Source organism: Podarcis raffonei, chromosome 6 (assembly GCF_027172205.1).
Source record: "Podarcis raffonei isolate rPodRaf1 chromosome 6, rPodRaf1.pri, whole genome shotgun sequence".
NCBI lineage: Eukaryota > Metazoa > Chordata > Lepidosauria > Squamata > Lacertidae > Podarcis > Podarcis raffonei.
In genome coordinates this window covers 80,621,789-80,637,833 of record NC_070607.1, presented here as the reverse complement: position 1 = coordinate 80,637,833, position 16,045 = coordinate 80,621,789, and the positions used below count along the sequence as shown (strand labels likewise).

The following is a 16,045-nucleotide window of genomic DNA, read 5'->3' as shown; positions in this document are numbered from 1 at the left end:
CCAGATTATAAATTAACCATTTTATTGAATATCAATAAATTGTATATAATTATATATAAAAAAGTTTTGAATCAGTATAAAATCGTGGCACAAAAATATATAAATACCAGTGTACCTTTGAAATGTAAACATACCCTTTTCTCTTTTTTTTCCTTCCTGTTGTTTATGATGTGGAAACAATGTACAAAAGAAAGATGCATTCAGGAGGCACCTGTCAATAACCATAAATAGTTCTTTTGGCACACACCTGTCAATGGGCAGCCTCTCTACACAGGCTGCTATTGTATCGCCTGACAAGTGCCTGCTATTAGTCACAGTTCTTTTGAAAAGCAGTTGTTAAAAGAAGTCATATTAACAGGTGCTTGAGTGCATAGCTGCTCTGTAAACAGGAGTCTTGTTTGAAATGGCTACCCAGTGCCTTCTATAGACATTGTTAATCTTTGAGGCATTGCAAATTATCATTGTGCTGGTGGGGGAAGCAGCTGCCTCAGAGCTAATGCAATACTGTATTACTGCATAGTTACACCTTCTTGGGAGGGTATATACAACGCTTAGAGCAAGAGAGAATTGAGTGGGGGTTGTTGGGAACACTTTGCTTTTGTCCTCCTTGAGAGGCATATCAATTCAGGGTCAACAGTTAACAGCAGATTATTTTTTCTTCCCCCAACACCCCCAGAAATAAAAATTTAAAAATACTGTGGTCCTTCAGGCCAGCTAGGTGTAAGGCTCAATACTGGGAGATGCTGAGCACTTTCTGAACAGTCCTTACACTAATAAAACATCAGAATGCTTGTTGTTTTTGCAAACCAGCCTCACTCTGCCTAAACCAAGAAGCATTCTGCCATGGCCAGGGAGTGCGGAACCAGACTTTTAAAACCAAAGAAAGAGGGAGAAATATTCTGAATGTCACTGCGAGGCCTGAAGCAGGTAGAAGACAAGTTTTGCCCTGGCAGCTGAACTCAAATGGGAAAAACTATATTCCTAGAGGCGCTAGTTACAATATATGCATTGGCATGGAGGAGAGTCTGTAGCATTTTTCTTCTTCTTCTTTTCCCAAGATGCAAGAGGGAAGATCTCTCAGCGCGCCCCAGTGCAGCCAGTTTCTTCATGTTTGTGGAGAAGTGACATTCTGGAGAAAGTCCGGGAGCAGGTTTTGCACTGGTACTTCTTGACATCCGAGTGAGTCTGCAGGTGGGCGCGGAGGTTGGAGCGGTCAGCAAAGGCCCTGTTGCAGTGTGTGCAGGAAAACGGTTTCTCGCCTATGGAGACAAAAGTAGAAGGGAACGTTAAACCCGAAGCTCCAAGACTGGCCCATGCACCTGCAAGTTTAATGGTTTGAAGAAACAGGTAACAAGAAGCCAAGCTAATGTATATTTAAATGAGGTACGCAGGATCAAACAGGTAAGAAAGAGTCAACCCATTTGTAAGCAGGTTGAAGCAGATGGAAATTAGTTCCTACCAATTTCGGTGGAATTTATTTCAATTTAAATGGCTTCAAGATCAGGTGTTAGGAGGAGAGCGTCATTGGAAGCTAAGCACTTCTCAGCCCCTGACTTCAAGGGGACAAATGCTTCTCTCTCCCATTGGCTAGATTTTGACCATGGATGGGACTTCAGTTTCAGTAAATTTACAAAATGATCCAGGAAGTAAGCTCTATAAACCATAGCAAGACTTAACTTTGAGTAAACATGCAGAGCAGTGGGCATTTGCTCCAGCAGGTAAGTCATTCAGAAGTCTCGTTTGACAGACTAAAAATAATAAATAATTCTGCATCGTGCAACATGCAAATTATCTCATCTGTTGGCTCACTGTGAGCTGTGCAAACCCAAAGCACTAATTGCATCAGTCTGGCCGCCCTGGAAGCTTCACAGATCCAAGTATAGCTATATCCTTCCCAGAGCGGCTTCCCTGCCTCTCCACTCCTTCCTTCCCTCCACCCGCCCCCCACCAGGCCCTGCACCATCCGCTTCAAACTCTTCCATGCTGAAAAGACTAAACAGGATGAATTCCTGTCAGAGAAGTTCTTTTGGAACTAACAAACAGGCGTGCTCAATTTGGGGAAAAAGCACAATTAAGTCTTTCTGGCTTCCTTCAGGCAACATCTTTAGAACCTCTAAGAGGGTGTGAAATCAGCACCAAGTAACAATTAAACCATCCCGGCAACAGGCACAATGGCCGGCTTGGAGGGAGATGCATTGTGAATGTGATACTCCTTGGATTAAAAGCTAAAAGAGCTTCCACAGCCTGGCAGCTGTGGAGTCTGGTGTTCAGCCTGGGGCGATACAGTAACAGGTGCACCAGGGGGGAAAGCAGCATGGCTACATTAAAAGCACCTGCCTGGGCTGACCAGTCACCCCTCTCTCTCTCCCCTCCCCCCTCCTTTCCAAGGTACTTCCCGCCTCCTCCAGCAGTTACCCATTAGTGGAACAATGCAAATCAACAAGGCCTGGAATGATGCATCCCAACAGCACCTTTTGTGCAGGGAGGCAAGTTTATTTCTCGTTGAGCAGGAGGATTTGTGTGCCAGAGGGAAGCCCTCTGGGATGAGAGCTGTGTTCAAATGAAGCAATTAAAAGCACTATTCTCCCCTCCACAACCCCCCTGAGCAACACCTCGCTCATCCTTGGAATACAGGGAGCTATAGAGAAGGTGGGGGTAAGGAAGGAAATGCCTCCTGCTTAAACCCCCAAGGAGAGTATTTCATTAGAGCCCATCCCCAGCCTCTGTGTTGACATTACACATGCCTGCAGCCTCTCTGGTGCAAAGCCCTTTCCAGTCAGAGTGCCCCTTTGTGCAAGAGTGACTCAAGGATAGTGCACATGACTGAGCAGCCTGCTGAGCCAACAGAGTGGGTGTGCATGCCAAGTTTGCGGGCACAGTAGCGTGATATGGATCACTTCCTCACTGCCACGGGCCCAGATGAGCCACATGGAAAGAGAAGGAAAGGGAGGAGGGATTGGGGTACATGCTGGACTAATCAGATAATTGCTTCACTGTGTGGAGTTGGAATAAAAGCAACCAACAATCTGCCACAAACAGGAGCCCCCAATGTGCAAATCTGCTCTCATGCATTGTTTGCAAATAGGGAACTGAATTTGGGAGGGATTGCAGGTGGATTTTGCTCAGAAATGTTGGTTAGCAAGTAATTTTTTTTCAGAGAGAGAGAGAGAATCCCTTATCTCCTAGATAAACTGCATGCAGTGTTGACTTGAATCAGGTTGGAAGCAATGGGGAGAGGAGGAGGGGTCTGGGGTGAGAGAAGAGATAAGAGTGACCAGAAACAAACAGAAGAATGGCTTTACCAGTGTGCGTTCTGATGTGGCCCTGCAGGAGCCAAGGCCTGGAGAAGGCTTTGCCGCAAATTTTACACACGCAGGGCAGGGTATGGCTTCGGATGTGCATCTTGAGAGCTCCCAGGCTCACGTACTCCTTCTCACAGTTTTTGCAGCTGAAAGATTTCCTGGCTTGGGAGTCGCAGTGCAATTGTCTGTGCTTGGAAAGGCCTGCAAAGGTGGAGTAGGACTTGTTGCATTGGCTGCAGTGGAATTTCTCCGCTTCGGTGGCAGAAGAAGCTGGGCTGGGCGGGTCAGAGGTCGTCTTGCCATCCTCCTCTTCGCTGGAGGTCAGGTCCAGAGGTTTGGAGCCAGGGCTGGGCGGAGAAGTGGCACTTTTCTTGTACTCCGGCTCAGAGGTGAAGAAATTGGAGAGCAGCCCTGTGTCCCATACAAGTGGAGGGTAGTAGGAACCAGCACTCAGCAGATCAGGCTGGGGGATGACTGAGATGGGGTACTTCTCATAAAAACACGGGGAGACGATCACTGCAAAGAGATTTTTTTTAAAGCCAATGGTTATAAAGTGAGCATGCAGCACTGGAGACAACTTAGGCAGGTGCTGGATCCTTCCTCATCCACAACATTCCCCACCCTCCATGAATCAGAACTGTAGAGTTGGAAGGGACCCGGAGGATAGTCTACTAGTCCTGGCAATGCAGGAATATGCAGCTGTCCCACACCAGGATCGAACCTGTAACCTTGCCGCCATGAGCACCACACTCTAGCCAACTGAGCTATTTGATGGCTTAGCTCTCCCAGCTCCACCTGTTTTCCAGTGCTTGGAAAACAAAACCAACTTTCTTCAAGGTATATGACAGCGTCACAACTAGGTTACTCACACAGCATGAATCAGAAGCAAGCAATAAACTCTCAAGTCGCCTAAGAAGCACCAGCATCACTAGGTTTGCACCAGGGCTAGGGCAGCTGTGGCCTCCAGTGGTTGTTGAGACTCCCATCTCCCATCAACCCCAGCCACCATAACTTTATACTCAGGGGCGATGGGAGCTGTAGTCCAGCAGGTCCTCCCTCCCCGGTCTAGAACTTAACCGCGCTGTTCTAAACAAGTCTCCACACCGTGTCCAACGGGACTGACTCCCAGCCAACTGCAGAAAGTTACCGCCAAACCTTGGAGACGTGAAAGAGCCGAAAGACCAGTTAACATCTCCCTGCCATAGCAGCGGATTCAGCTCTGCGTCGCGGGCGCTCATCTGCCCCCAACAGGATATACCGCTTAAGTTTTAGCGATCGACCCATCCATGCTTAACCCTGAAGCAACCCGGGAACCCACCGAGTGCACGGATGACCCGAGGCTCACGCCCTCTCCGAGCGTCCACGTGCGCTCGCCCGCCCTGGGCGCACCAAATTGCGCCTGGCAGTCCCCCCCCCGTCCCCCAAACCGGCTCAGCGCTCAGCGCCATCCCTCCTCCTTCTGGCCCATCCCTTCCCCACCGGGTGCAGCGCGCCTACCAGTCTGGCTTTCCAGTTCGCTGTAATTGGGCTTCTTGCTGGCCGAGAAATGCTTCTTCACCAGGAAAGAGCGCGGCATCTTGCTGGGGTGTCTGGCGGCGCCGAGGCGGCTCCAATCCAAGCACTGTGGAGGTCGGGAGCGGCGATGCCCTCGGTGCGTTTCTAAAGGGAGACTGCAAAAGAAACTAAACCTCGACGCGACCAGTCGGCGTGCTGCGAGCTAAGCGGCCAAAGCGCCAGCGCCACCGGCTAAATATGGGCCGGGCGGCAGGGGGCGAGGCGGATCCGCCCCCCGGTGTCACTTGGCAGCCAATGGGCAGAGGCAGGGAGGGGTCCGGAGGCTCGGCTCTTTCTAGCAGGTGTTCCCCGAGCGAAGCGCACTGGCTAGGATCGGGGTCCGTCGCAGCAGCGGGACGCTTGAGGCAGAGAGAAGCAGGCAAAAAGGGGGCTGATCCAGCCAAGATGTGGGTTTGGCTCATGAAAGCGAGAAAAGAGACACCCGGGGAATTGTTAGGGTGACAAGATAGGCCGGTGTGGCGCAAGCTTTCATAGCCGTCGGGGATGCTTTTGCGGGGGGGGGGGGAGGAATAAACGCCACTGATTTCACTGAGACCTATAGTTAAGTAATAAGCGTGCCTGGTATTTGCAGCATTGGCTACACCCGTTTATTCCGAAGAACATCCAACCTAACGGCGCTTTCAGCCGGAGGCCCACGGAACTTAAGAGAACTTACTTCTGAGTAGGCGCGGCTCGGAAGCAGATGTTAGGGCGCTGCCTGTGCTAACCCTACCCAGGGGCTGTGCGTCAACAGTTTGCAGTTTTTCCTCCCTTGGGTGGTGTGTGATGGGGGCCGGGGGGGGGGTTGCCATAAGAGAGGACACAGAAGTCCAATCCGCCCTATATTCTGGTAGTGGAATACTCAGAATATTCCGACAGCCTCTGGTGGTTGCAAGGAGCAAAGGGGTGACGTCCCCGGAGAGAAGCGTGCAAGCTGCAACTGCCTTTCCCCCTTCGCCTAATCCAAACCAAGGGCAATGAGGCTACGGCTACGGGTGAACACGGGGAGAATTGAGAAACGCGCATCGTCCGCAGACTGGCTTGGCAACCATATTCACTTAGGGAGATCCGTTCAGGGGTGTGCGCGTAGATTCCGCTCCCCACCTTCCCAATCACCCCGTTTTTTCATCCAGCGCTGCCCGCTTCTGGCTATGGGCGTCTGCACCCGCTCCGCGCACTCCCTTGCAGTGATTTGGAGCCACGTGTTCCCGGCTTCCAGTTCCGGGCAGGCCCGCACACGCCTGCTGCTTGCCACCTGCCTTCCCCTTCGCTCCGTCCGCATTCCAGAGCCTGTGCAGAGAGGCTCTTGCCAGAGGTGAGGAGGCGAGAGCTATGGCCTGGCTCCTTCGGCCTGTCCCCTCTTCCCCGGTCCAGAGCTTGCCTTTCCCTCCCACCGACAACTCTCAAGAGCCGTGTAGCTGCGTGGGTAGATCAGGACAGCAGTTTAAGCCAGGAGAGAAGCGGGGTACAAAGAAAATGCTGTTTCCTTTCCTGGCACCACGCCCTCCAAAATAACGCATCACTTCTTGCCCAGTACTGTATATGAAATCTCTGCGCACAGCTTTGAGTAGACCCGTGTTCCCAGGGGGAACTTCTGTACTGCCAGCTTCTGATCAAGACAAATAGTGAGGGTCTCGGTTTGGTTGGAACGTTTGACTTTGGACTTCACAGCCTCTGGTTATTTTAGGGTGGGATTCACATACAGGCAAATTCAGGTTGTTCGCCTAAAGTTTATTTAGTGCTTTTGCGCAACAAACAACCGGCCTCCCCCCCCCCCACACGCCCTCAGGGCTCTTTGGTTGCTTCTAATCAACCTGCTTTCAGAACATGCCTTCTGATTTGTTTGCACAAAGGGGCTCCAGAAAACCTGCTTATTGAGCAACTGTTCTGATTAGTTTTCAAGGAGGTTCCTTGAAGTTGGCTATTTGATGAGTTTCAATTCAGAATTATTTATTTTTGCAGCGAGGTTAGATGATGTTACACCAATGCAAGTGCTAGTTCACACTTTCAAATGTACATTTTCTTTCTTTAAAAAGGTTTGATATTTAGGGAGAAATGGCTTTGTTGCACAAGACCTCCCAATCAACTATAATTGTGCAACCTGAGACAGCAAGTCAGTGTGATCAAATTCAGCTGAAAATGGTGACATCTTGGACGTGCCCAAAGCTTGGGGCGGGAGGTGTTATAGGACACCGGATAACTTTTGAATACTCATTTTGATTTCTGTGCGGGGAGGTTACATTATATTGCATCAATAAATTGCTAAGCCACACTTCAGAGTGCATCTTAGCTCTGGAACCTGCAATTTGCCAGTGAAACTTCCCTGCAAAATAGCAACAGCCTGGTAGCACCTTCAGGGAGATGCACAAAAGTTTTTGCCTGTTTGATACAGCAGCATGCAGCCTCCCTGCAAACAAATCAGGATAAACGCTCAATAAACAGAGGACACCTGGGAACAACCTTTATTTCCTATCAAAAGGGACTGTTCATTTATTGAAACAACTCAGCACTAACTGTAAAAGATGTGCCAATGACATTTATGAAGCAGGGAACTTTTGGTTGCTTTCCGTAGTTCTTCCTCATTCTACTAGGACACCAGTGCCCTCTCCAGGAATCTCAGGAAATGCATCCTTTCAGCAAAGCCCAAGTAAATGGTCACATTGACACTGTGCATTTAAAGTACTGTACTATGATAACACTAACAGCCATGGCTCCCCCCTTCAAAGAATCCTGGGAACTGTGGTGTGCCAAGGGTGCTGAGAATTGTTAGGACAGCCCTGTTCCCCTCACACAGCTACAATGCTTGGAGTGGTTTAACAGTGAATCCCTCTTCCCAGGAAACCCTCTTCCCTGAACTGCCCACTGACTGCAGAGGAAACTGCAAGTTGGTTGCAACATCACAATTCGTGCCTTTGAGAGTTCGGGTAACTTGTCCAGACAATGCATCCTCAGTGGCACCCAGCCCCCAGACAGAGCATTTTTACGTTTTCAATGGAATGAAAAAGATGGTTCAGTTATTTGAGAAATAGACTTGTCTTGGAGCTTGAAAAGTGTACAGTTAGTAATTTCAGTGAGTCTGCTCTTTGTATGACTTAGTTTGTGGTGACCCTTTGTGGTTTAAGCAAGGCATGGGCCTATTAAAATGCTTCTATTGCAGGAGCTAACGTAGGTTTCACTGGCTTGGTTTAGAAAGCAGTTAGTGTAAACAAAACAAACAAACAAAAAACGCTAATGCATTTTTCTAGCAGACAAGTCCTGAGAGCTTTATCAAAACCCAGTTACACTGCTATATCCTATCTAGAAAAAGGCCCTCTGAATCATTCAAGAGACGCAAAATGTAGGTCAGCCAACCACTTAATTCTGAGTTAGTTAATAACTAATCAATTAAATACACCTGTATTATCAAGTGTTCTGTTCTGGGTACTATTTGCTGGGAACCACAGGTAAGGAGAGCCCTGTTGCACTTGAGTCCTGCTTGCAGTCTTCTGATTTATTTATTTCAATTTATTAACTGCCCTTCACAAGAAGGTCCCTGGATGGGTTACAGCAACAGAAAACAGCATTAAAAGCAAATTAAAGCAAATTACAATCACAACTACAGAGGGTCCTAAAATACAGACAAGTGTATCCCAAGGGTCAAAAGCCAGGGTAAAGAGCTGCATCTTCAGCATATATTGAAAGAGCTGCAAGGAAAGTGCCAATTGCATTTCTGTGGGGAGGGAATTCCACAACCTGGGGACTGCCACAGATAATGACTGGGTGTCTCTCTCTCACACACACACACCTGAACCTCTGAAAGTAGTGGAACCACCAAGAAGGGCCCCTTCTGTTGATCTTAACACTGTCTTTCCAATAGTTAGACCCCAAGTAGTTTAGGGCTTGAAACACATTGAATTGGTCCTGAAAACCAACTGACAACCAGTGCAGCTGTTTTAAAATGGATTGTATCATATACGTTCTATGGGGAGCCCCAGCCAATAATCTGGCTGCCAAGTTCTGGACCAGTTGAATTTCTGAGTCAACTTTAAGAGCTCTCCCACATAGAGTGCATTGCAATAATCCAATTTGGAGTTGCCCATCCAGTCCAGCAACAGTGGCCGACCAGATGCCCTTGGGAAGCCTGCAAGTCAGAGATGTTTGCGACAGAATTCTGCCCACCTGCGATTCCCAGCAACGGGTATTCAGAGGCATGAGGGAGAATGTAGCCGTCATGGCTAGGAGCCGCTGATAAGAGAGAAGGCGGCAATGTCATCGGGATGGTAGCTTCTATTGTGCTAAAGTGTCCCAGAAATGAATACAATTAGCTGCAGTTAAAGGAGGTACACACTGGGCGGACAATGACAAGTGGTCGTAAAATGAGATAACTGTTGACTCAAAGGCTAAAGTTTGTTGGCTTGCTCTGAGCTGTTTAAACCTAAGTGCAGATATTTATAGGAGGGAGAGGGTGTTGGAGGAGGGCTCTAATTTAGCTTGGCAAGGAAGAAAGATGTATACCCTTTTGATATATCGCTGTAACACCAAAGCTGGAGGCTAGTCCTTAAATGTGAATAAGACACAACGTGACATTCAGTGGGTAAATTGAGCATTTGGGGATGCCTACAGGTGTGTGTGCATGTATATGTGGGACGTAATCTTGTGCAAGCAAGAAGCTCAGGTGACCTGCTCACCTTGATCAGGTGATTAAGGAAATTTTGGGTAGGGATGGAGATAACTTCATTGTAAAGAAACCTGTTTGGTGATGACGTTAGCCTCAGCAGAATCATGTGCCCTGAAGTGAATTGACCACCTGTAATCCAATCAACCTTGGACTAATCCCAGTAACAAAAAGAATGGGGAATAAAACTGTAGTCCACTTGTGCTAAGCTTGCACAACTGTGATCTCCTTGGAGGAAAAAGACGATATAAATTAGCAGGTGATCGCTACATCACTAGACTTCCAGGGCCAAGTTAAGACATATCTGTTCTTTCAGGCCTTTGGTGATGTTTGATTAAATTGTCCGAAGTTCAGTCCTTTTTTTCTGGGGGGCCGCAGGGGTATGCATACCCCTAAACATTTTGTGAATCTAGGTTTGGCCTCATTGAGGGGCAGTATTTCAATATGAGTAGGAAAATGAGAGTACCCCCTAAACATTTTTTAAGGAAAAAAAGCACTGCCAAAGTTGCTATGGAATTCCTGCTGCACTTGTTGTTTATAATGATTTGTTGTTTTATAATGACTGTAGTTGTTTTGCTGTAGGTTTTATAATTTTATTCAACATTTTATAAACTTCTCTGGGACCATCAATGGGTGAAGAGCAATTTCAATAAACAAACAATCGGGCTCTCTATTTGTTTCTAGGCATTATTTAAAGTGCTGTTCGGACCACCTTCTCCCATATGAGCCTGCCTGCATATTATAACTTGACACCATCCACAGTGTCCTCCTGTCCGTATTCTTGAAAGAAATGCTAGAGCTTTGGTGTCCCTCCACATGAAAGCTTTGCAACTCCTTAGGGAGGCTCCTTTCATTCTCCTCCTACTGGCCTTGCACTACAGCAGCAAGACAGAGGTAGCCAAGATGATGCTCTTCAGGAGTTGAACTGTAACTCTTAGCATCTCTGACCATAGGCAATGTTTTTGGGGGTTAAAGGAAGTTGGAGTTAGGAACACAGGAAGTTGCCTTATTCTGGATCAGATCATTGGTCCATCTAGCTCAGTATTGTCTACGCTGGCAACAGCTCTCCAGGGTTTCAGGCAGGTGTCTCTCTGAAGGTGCCAGGGATTGAACTTTCTGCATGCAGAGCAGATGTTCTACAACATGGAGGGCACCATGTTGGCTTTCTCTGGCCCCTGGCATCCAGAGCAGGAGTGTCTCCCATCATTCCCCCTCCAGCATGGCCAGAGGTTAGGAGAGCCAGTATGGTGTAGTGGTTAAGAGTGGTAGTCTTGTAATCTGGGGAACCGGGTTCGCATCTCCGCTTCTCCACATGCAGCTGCTGGGTGACCTTGGGCTAGTCACACTTCTTTGAAGACTCTCAACCCCACTCACCTCACAGAGTGTTTGTTGTGGGGGAGGAAGGGAAAGGAGAATGTTAGCCACTACCCTTCGGGTAGTGATAAAGTGGGATATCAAATCCAAACTCTTCTATTATGGAAGCTGGAGTCTAACAACATCTGGAAGGCTGCAAGTTTCTCCACCTCCATTTTAGAGGCCAGAATTTATTGCTGAGGCTTCCCACAACTGAAGTGCGATTATTCTGCTCTAAAATGTTTTTATTATTGCTATGTTTAAGCTGGTTTTTTAATTAAAAAATGCTGGCTTCTTATTCTTTATGGTCCGTTGCTTTTTATGATATTTTAGAGTGCCGCAACTCCAGAGTCGGCCACGACTGGACCTTATGGTCAGGAGTCCCTTTACCTTTTTACTACTTTTTTGTTAGCCATCTTGAACTATATCACAAAAGGTGGGATATAAGTGTTTTAAGTAAGAATAATGATAATCATAACAACACCAACATATGTGTGCGTTGCTCACAAAAGCTTGTGGAGTGTTGTGTTGTTGTTTAGTCGTTTAGTCATGTCCGATTCTTCGTGACCCCATGGACCAGAGCACGCCAGGCACTCCTGTCTTCCACTGCCTCCCGCAGTTTGGTCAAACTCATGTTGGTGGCTTCGAGAACACTGTCCAACCATCTGCTTCATGGGTCACTGCCTTGTCATGGCGAAGGGGCTTGAATACCGTATTTTTCGCCCTATAGGGCGTACCGGCCCATAGAGCGCACCTAGTTTTTTGGGGGGGAAATAAAAAAAAATTATTTCCCCCCAGGCGCGGGGCTGGGGCGGGGGAAGCCCGAGCTTCCCCCGACCCCAGCCCCCAGAACAGGCTGCTATCCGCAAGCCTTGGGAGCCCCGCGGGAACTCCTGCCAGGCTCTCCAGGCTTGCGGATAGCTTCCTGAAGCCTGGAGAGCGAGAGGGGTCGATGTGCACCGACCCCTCTCGCTCTCCAGGCTTCAGCGAAAGCCTGCATTCGCCCCATAGGATGCACACACATTTCCCCTTCATTTTTGGAGGGGGAAAAGTGCATCCTATAGGGCGAAAAATACGGTAATTAAAAGAAGCTATGAGCTATGCCGTGCAAGGCCACCCAAGACGGACAGGTCATAGTGGAGAGTTTTGACTAAACGTGATCCAGCTGGAGCAGGAACCGGCAAGCCACTCCAGCATCCCTGCCAAGAAAACTCCATGGACAAAAACAACAAGAGTGTTGTAGCTTGCATCATTTTTGTCGTTCTAAGAATCATGGAATTGTAGAATTGGAAGGGACTACGAGGGTCACCTAGTCCGACCCTCTGCAATACAGGAATCTTTCGCCCAAAATGGGGCTCAAACCCATGACCCAGAGATGGAGTCTCATGCTCTACCAACTCATCTTTCCCAGGATGGTTGTTGTTCACAAGATCAATATACTGTAACGTGTGCAAATTTACTGAAAATCTCAGAGCTATACTTTTACCATGAAAAAAAGCTCATCAACTCTTCAAGTCTTCAGGAAACTGAGTGTGATCCACATTTATTTACATGTGCCGTGCCTCCAAAGTTGCTTGGTTGCGCAAATGTTATGAACAGGAGTTACGACATCCCTTCCACCCCTCAGCGTTACAGCTCTGTTGTTAATTATACTTTGGGGCCGATTCAAATTTTACTGATGCCAGGAGATATCTTTTTTTTTACATTCACTGCAAAGAGCTCCCTCTGGGAACCCAATGAAATCAGTAGCAGGATTTGCAAAGGAGCTGCTGATGGGTGGCTGACAGGATTGGCAAGTGTAGGTCATGTGTGCTGGTCCAGAATGCCTTATTGGGCCTTGCAACAATAGGATTTTGCTGGAGACAAGGATTTAGGAAAGTGCCCACTGCTGTTACACAGAGTATGTGAAAAGTGTGACTTTCAGTTATTTGCTCTGACAATTCCCAGCAAATTAAAACATATCAGGTATCTCCTCCTTACTAGCTGAAATCAGGCCACAACTGTGCCATGTGCATTTAAAGTACTCTTGTAGCACTTTTTACAGTCATGGCTTCCCCCAGAGAATCCTGGGAACTGTAGTTTGTTTAGGGTGCTGAGAGCTACAATCAGCTACAATTCCCCAGGTTCCCTGGGAAGAGGGATTGGTTATTAAACCATTCTGGGATTTTTAACTTTCTGAGGGGAATGGGGATCTCCTAACAATTCTCAGCACCCTTAACAAACTACACTTCCCAGGATTCCTTAGGGGGGAAACTATGGGTCATTAAAGTGGCACAATAGTGCTTTAAACATAGGGCGTGTATGTGACCTCAAGTTGGACTTATTTATGAGTAGATGTGCATTGGAGCATAATGTTTGAAAGTTGCTTGTAAGGTTAATTGTCAGTGCAATCCTATGCATGTCTACTCATGGGTAGCTGTGTTAATCATCTGCAGCAAAACGGCAGCAAAGTAAATCCCATTGCCTTCGATGAGGCATATCTCTTAATAATTGCTGTATTCAATTTATTTTGATTTGGAAAAAATCCCCCAGAGTCAGAGGCTCTAAAGTCTCCCTATCTGTAACATATATTAGCATCCGTCTGTCTTCGGAGACAATGGAGGGGTGTGCCTTTGGGGGTGAAGTCAAACTGTTGGAAGGTTACAGTGCCTGTATAGTGCCCCAGGCCTATTGACATCATCTCTGATCCAGACTCACAATCTCAAATCCTCATTGATAGGTCATTGATTTAATCAGCGGTGAGATAATCACACTTACTTTAACCCTTTAGAGATGGGCACCACCCACTTCTCAGGGGTGAACCTTGAAGTTCAGCCAGTTAAAAATAGGCTAAATCCAGGACCTGATTAAAGGTCATCCCTTCAGTGTTGCATTACAACCTGGGAGAACAGGTTCAAACACCTATTCAGCTTGGGTCAATCATTCCCTCTTCCTTTATTCTACCTGTGAAGTTAAAAGATGTGCACCATCTTGGCCTGCTTAAGGAGAAGGCAACACCAACATATCATTAACAACACATTATTCCTTCTTCCAACATCCTTGTACGATACTCCTCAAGCCAACAGAGAGCGACCCAGCCAGATGGGCATGCTATATATTACAAGTTATTATTTATTTGTTAGAAGAGGCTGAATACTGTCTCCACTACCCTGGTAAAATATAGCTTTGAGACAGGGGTGTGCAACAGTGAGGGCCACTTTCCCTCACAGACAACCTACCTGAGGTAAATGGGGCAAGTGATACAGCTGTTACCTCTGTAAATGTAGGCCTCATTCCAGCCATGCCAAAGCCAGACCATTTCTCCATCCTGTGTCAAAGTGAGGAAGAGACAGTAACACATTCCAGTCAGCCAAGTGCAGGTGTGGACCTACCATGAAACTCTTGAAGCTTAAGATTCAGGGCCCCAGAAGCAACTTTAATCCACATTGCTTAAACTTTTTAGGCCTAGTAGACCCAATTTTAGTGGCACGACTCAAATTGATTAATTTTTTGCTGTATATATTTCAACAATCCCAAAGTTTGAGAGCTGATTAGAACCAATGTTGTGAAGGTGTGGTGATCTGTCATGGAATGACCCCATCAAAGAACATAACAGTGGTTCCCCAGACCTTATTGCTGGTTGTGAAGCAGCCACATTCAGGTTGCTAAGAGGTGTGGCTTGAGGAGAGACCTGAAACCAGAGAGAGGGTTCCTTATCTCTGCTTTAAAAGAGATGCTTCTATTGGGGTGTGTGGGGAGAAATGGATTGCTATTGCATTCATTTCACACTGGAGGGACTTATAGGAATAACAGGTGGTTCTCTTGCACTTTATAGGACTGAACAGGCTAGTCTTAGATTTCACATACACCCACCTTTGGGAAATCAATAGTTGAACTTCTCGCTTTGCTTCAGATGATGTCACAAGCATTGATGCCATAGTCTGATTCTCACTTGCTCGAGGCCTTCAAACAGGCTACATGGCCACCTGTTGAGGCTGAACGCTCAGCAGCGGATTTCCTGCATCAAGCTGGGGGTTGGATTAGACTAGATGGATGGTCTACAGGGGCCCCTCCACTCTCTGAGTCTATGATTCTGTCATTATTTCAAATACTTGTTTGTTCGCATCCAGCAGAGGAGAGTTGCTGGAGAAAATAGATTCACACCTGGGTGCAAATCCCCATTGCAAGCCCAACTGGTTCCCCCTGAGGTGGCTGGATGCATCCTCTTTTGTGAACAGGGGATGCACATTCTCACCTGCAGTTTTAAGTCTCTACTGCAAGTGACTCAAGATGGAAGGTGTGATCTGCCAAACTCTGCCTCTGCTAGGTTTCGGTTCACTCCCAAAGGACTTAATGCTGGATTTCTGCACAGAGATGTGTGGAGTACGTGCATTTGCTCACGTACATCCTTTGTTCTCTCTGCATCTTCCATGCCTCCTCCCCACTGTCAGACCTTATAAGCTCCATGGAGCAAGGACCAGCAAGGGCTTGTTACAAAGCATCGTGCACACTGATGCCACTCTTATAATAGCAACAACACAGCAATGACATTTGATGGGCTGTCCCTGTTGCTTGCACAGAAGTATTAAATCTGTTAGTCTTTAAAGGGGTTCTCTTGGTCCTTCTGGCATACTGGGAAGCCCTGGGAATTGTGGCCTTTTCTGTGGCAGCCCCTAAAGTGTGGAACACAGAGATGCACCTGCCACCTTCATTGTACAGCTTTCATCATATACTGTAAACACACCTCTTTCTCCTGGCTTTTGAAAGTTAACATATTTTCCTTTGGGAGACCCACCTCTTTTGCTGAATTTATGTTGCAAAATTATAACTTTGATTTCTTTCTACAACTGTATTGTGGTAACCCACTGTGGAATTGTATACCTTCATCATAGCAGCATATAAGAAATCCTAGCAATAAGTAAAACAAATAAGTTGCCACCGTCCTCTTTTGATGTAGTTTTGCTGTTATGGACTGTTAGCATAGCCACTCGGCTGACAATTAATTTATCAGTTCCTTTTCTACCAGTGCATTTCTATGCTTGTCTACTCAGAACAGAACTTAGTCCCACTTGAGTTCGGCTGGACTTGCTCCCAGGTAAGTGTGCATAGGTCCACAGCCTCAATCCATAGCTTGCTGCTTTATTTGCTTTTTGTATTAGCTTTCTCAGTTTGTTGGCCTTTTATATTTTTAAAAATAAAAAGG

The 16,045-nt window shown here is 47.0% G+C and overlaps 1 protein-coding gene across 1 annotated transcript; it reads right to left on the bottom strand.

Moving 5' to 3' along the window:
• Positions 1 to 533: 533 nt before the first annotated feature.
• On the bottom strand, positions 534 to 5,037 carry SNAI1 (snail family transcriptional repressor 1). The gene is made up of 3 exons (XM_053394238.1): positions 4,800 to 5,037; positions 3,303 to 3,818; positions 534 to 1,259 (listed from the first exon to the last, which is right to left on the bottom strand). Exons 1-3 carry the CDS (start codon positions 4,876 to 4,878, stop codon positions 1,078 to 1,080), a joined length of 777 nt encoding a protein of 258 aa, XP_053250213.1. The 5' UTR covers positions 4,879 to 5,037; the 3' UTR covers positions 534 to 1,077.
• Positions 5,038 to 16,045: the final 11,008 nt, after the last annotated feature.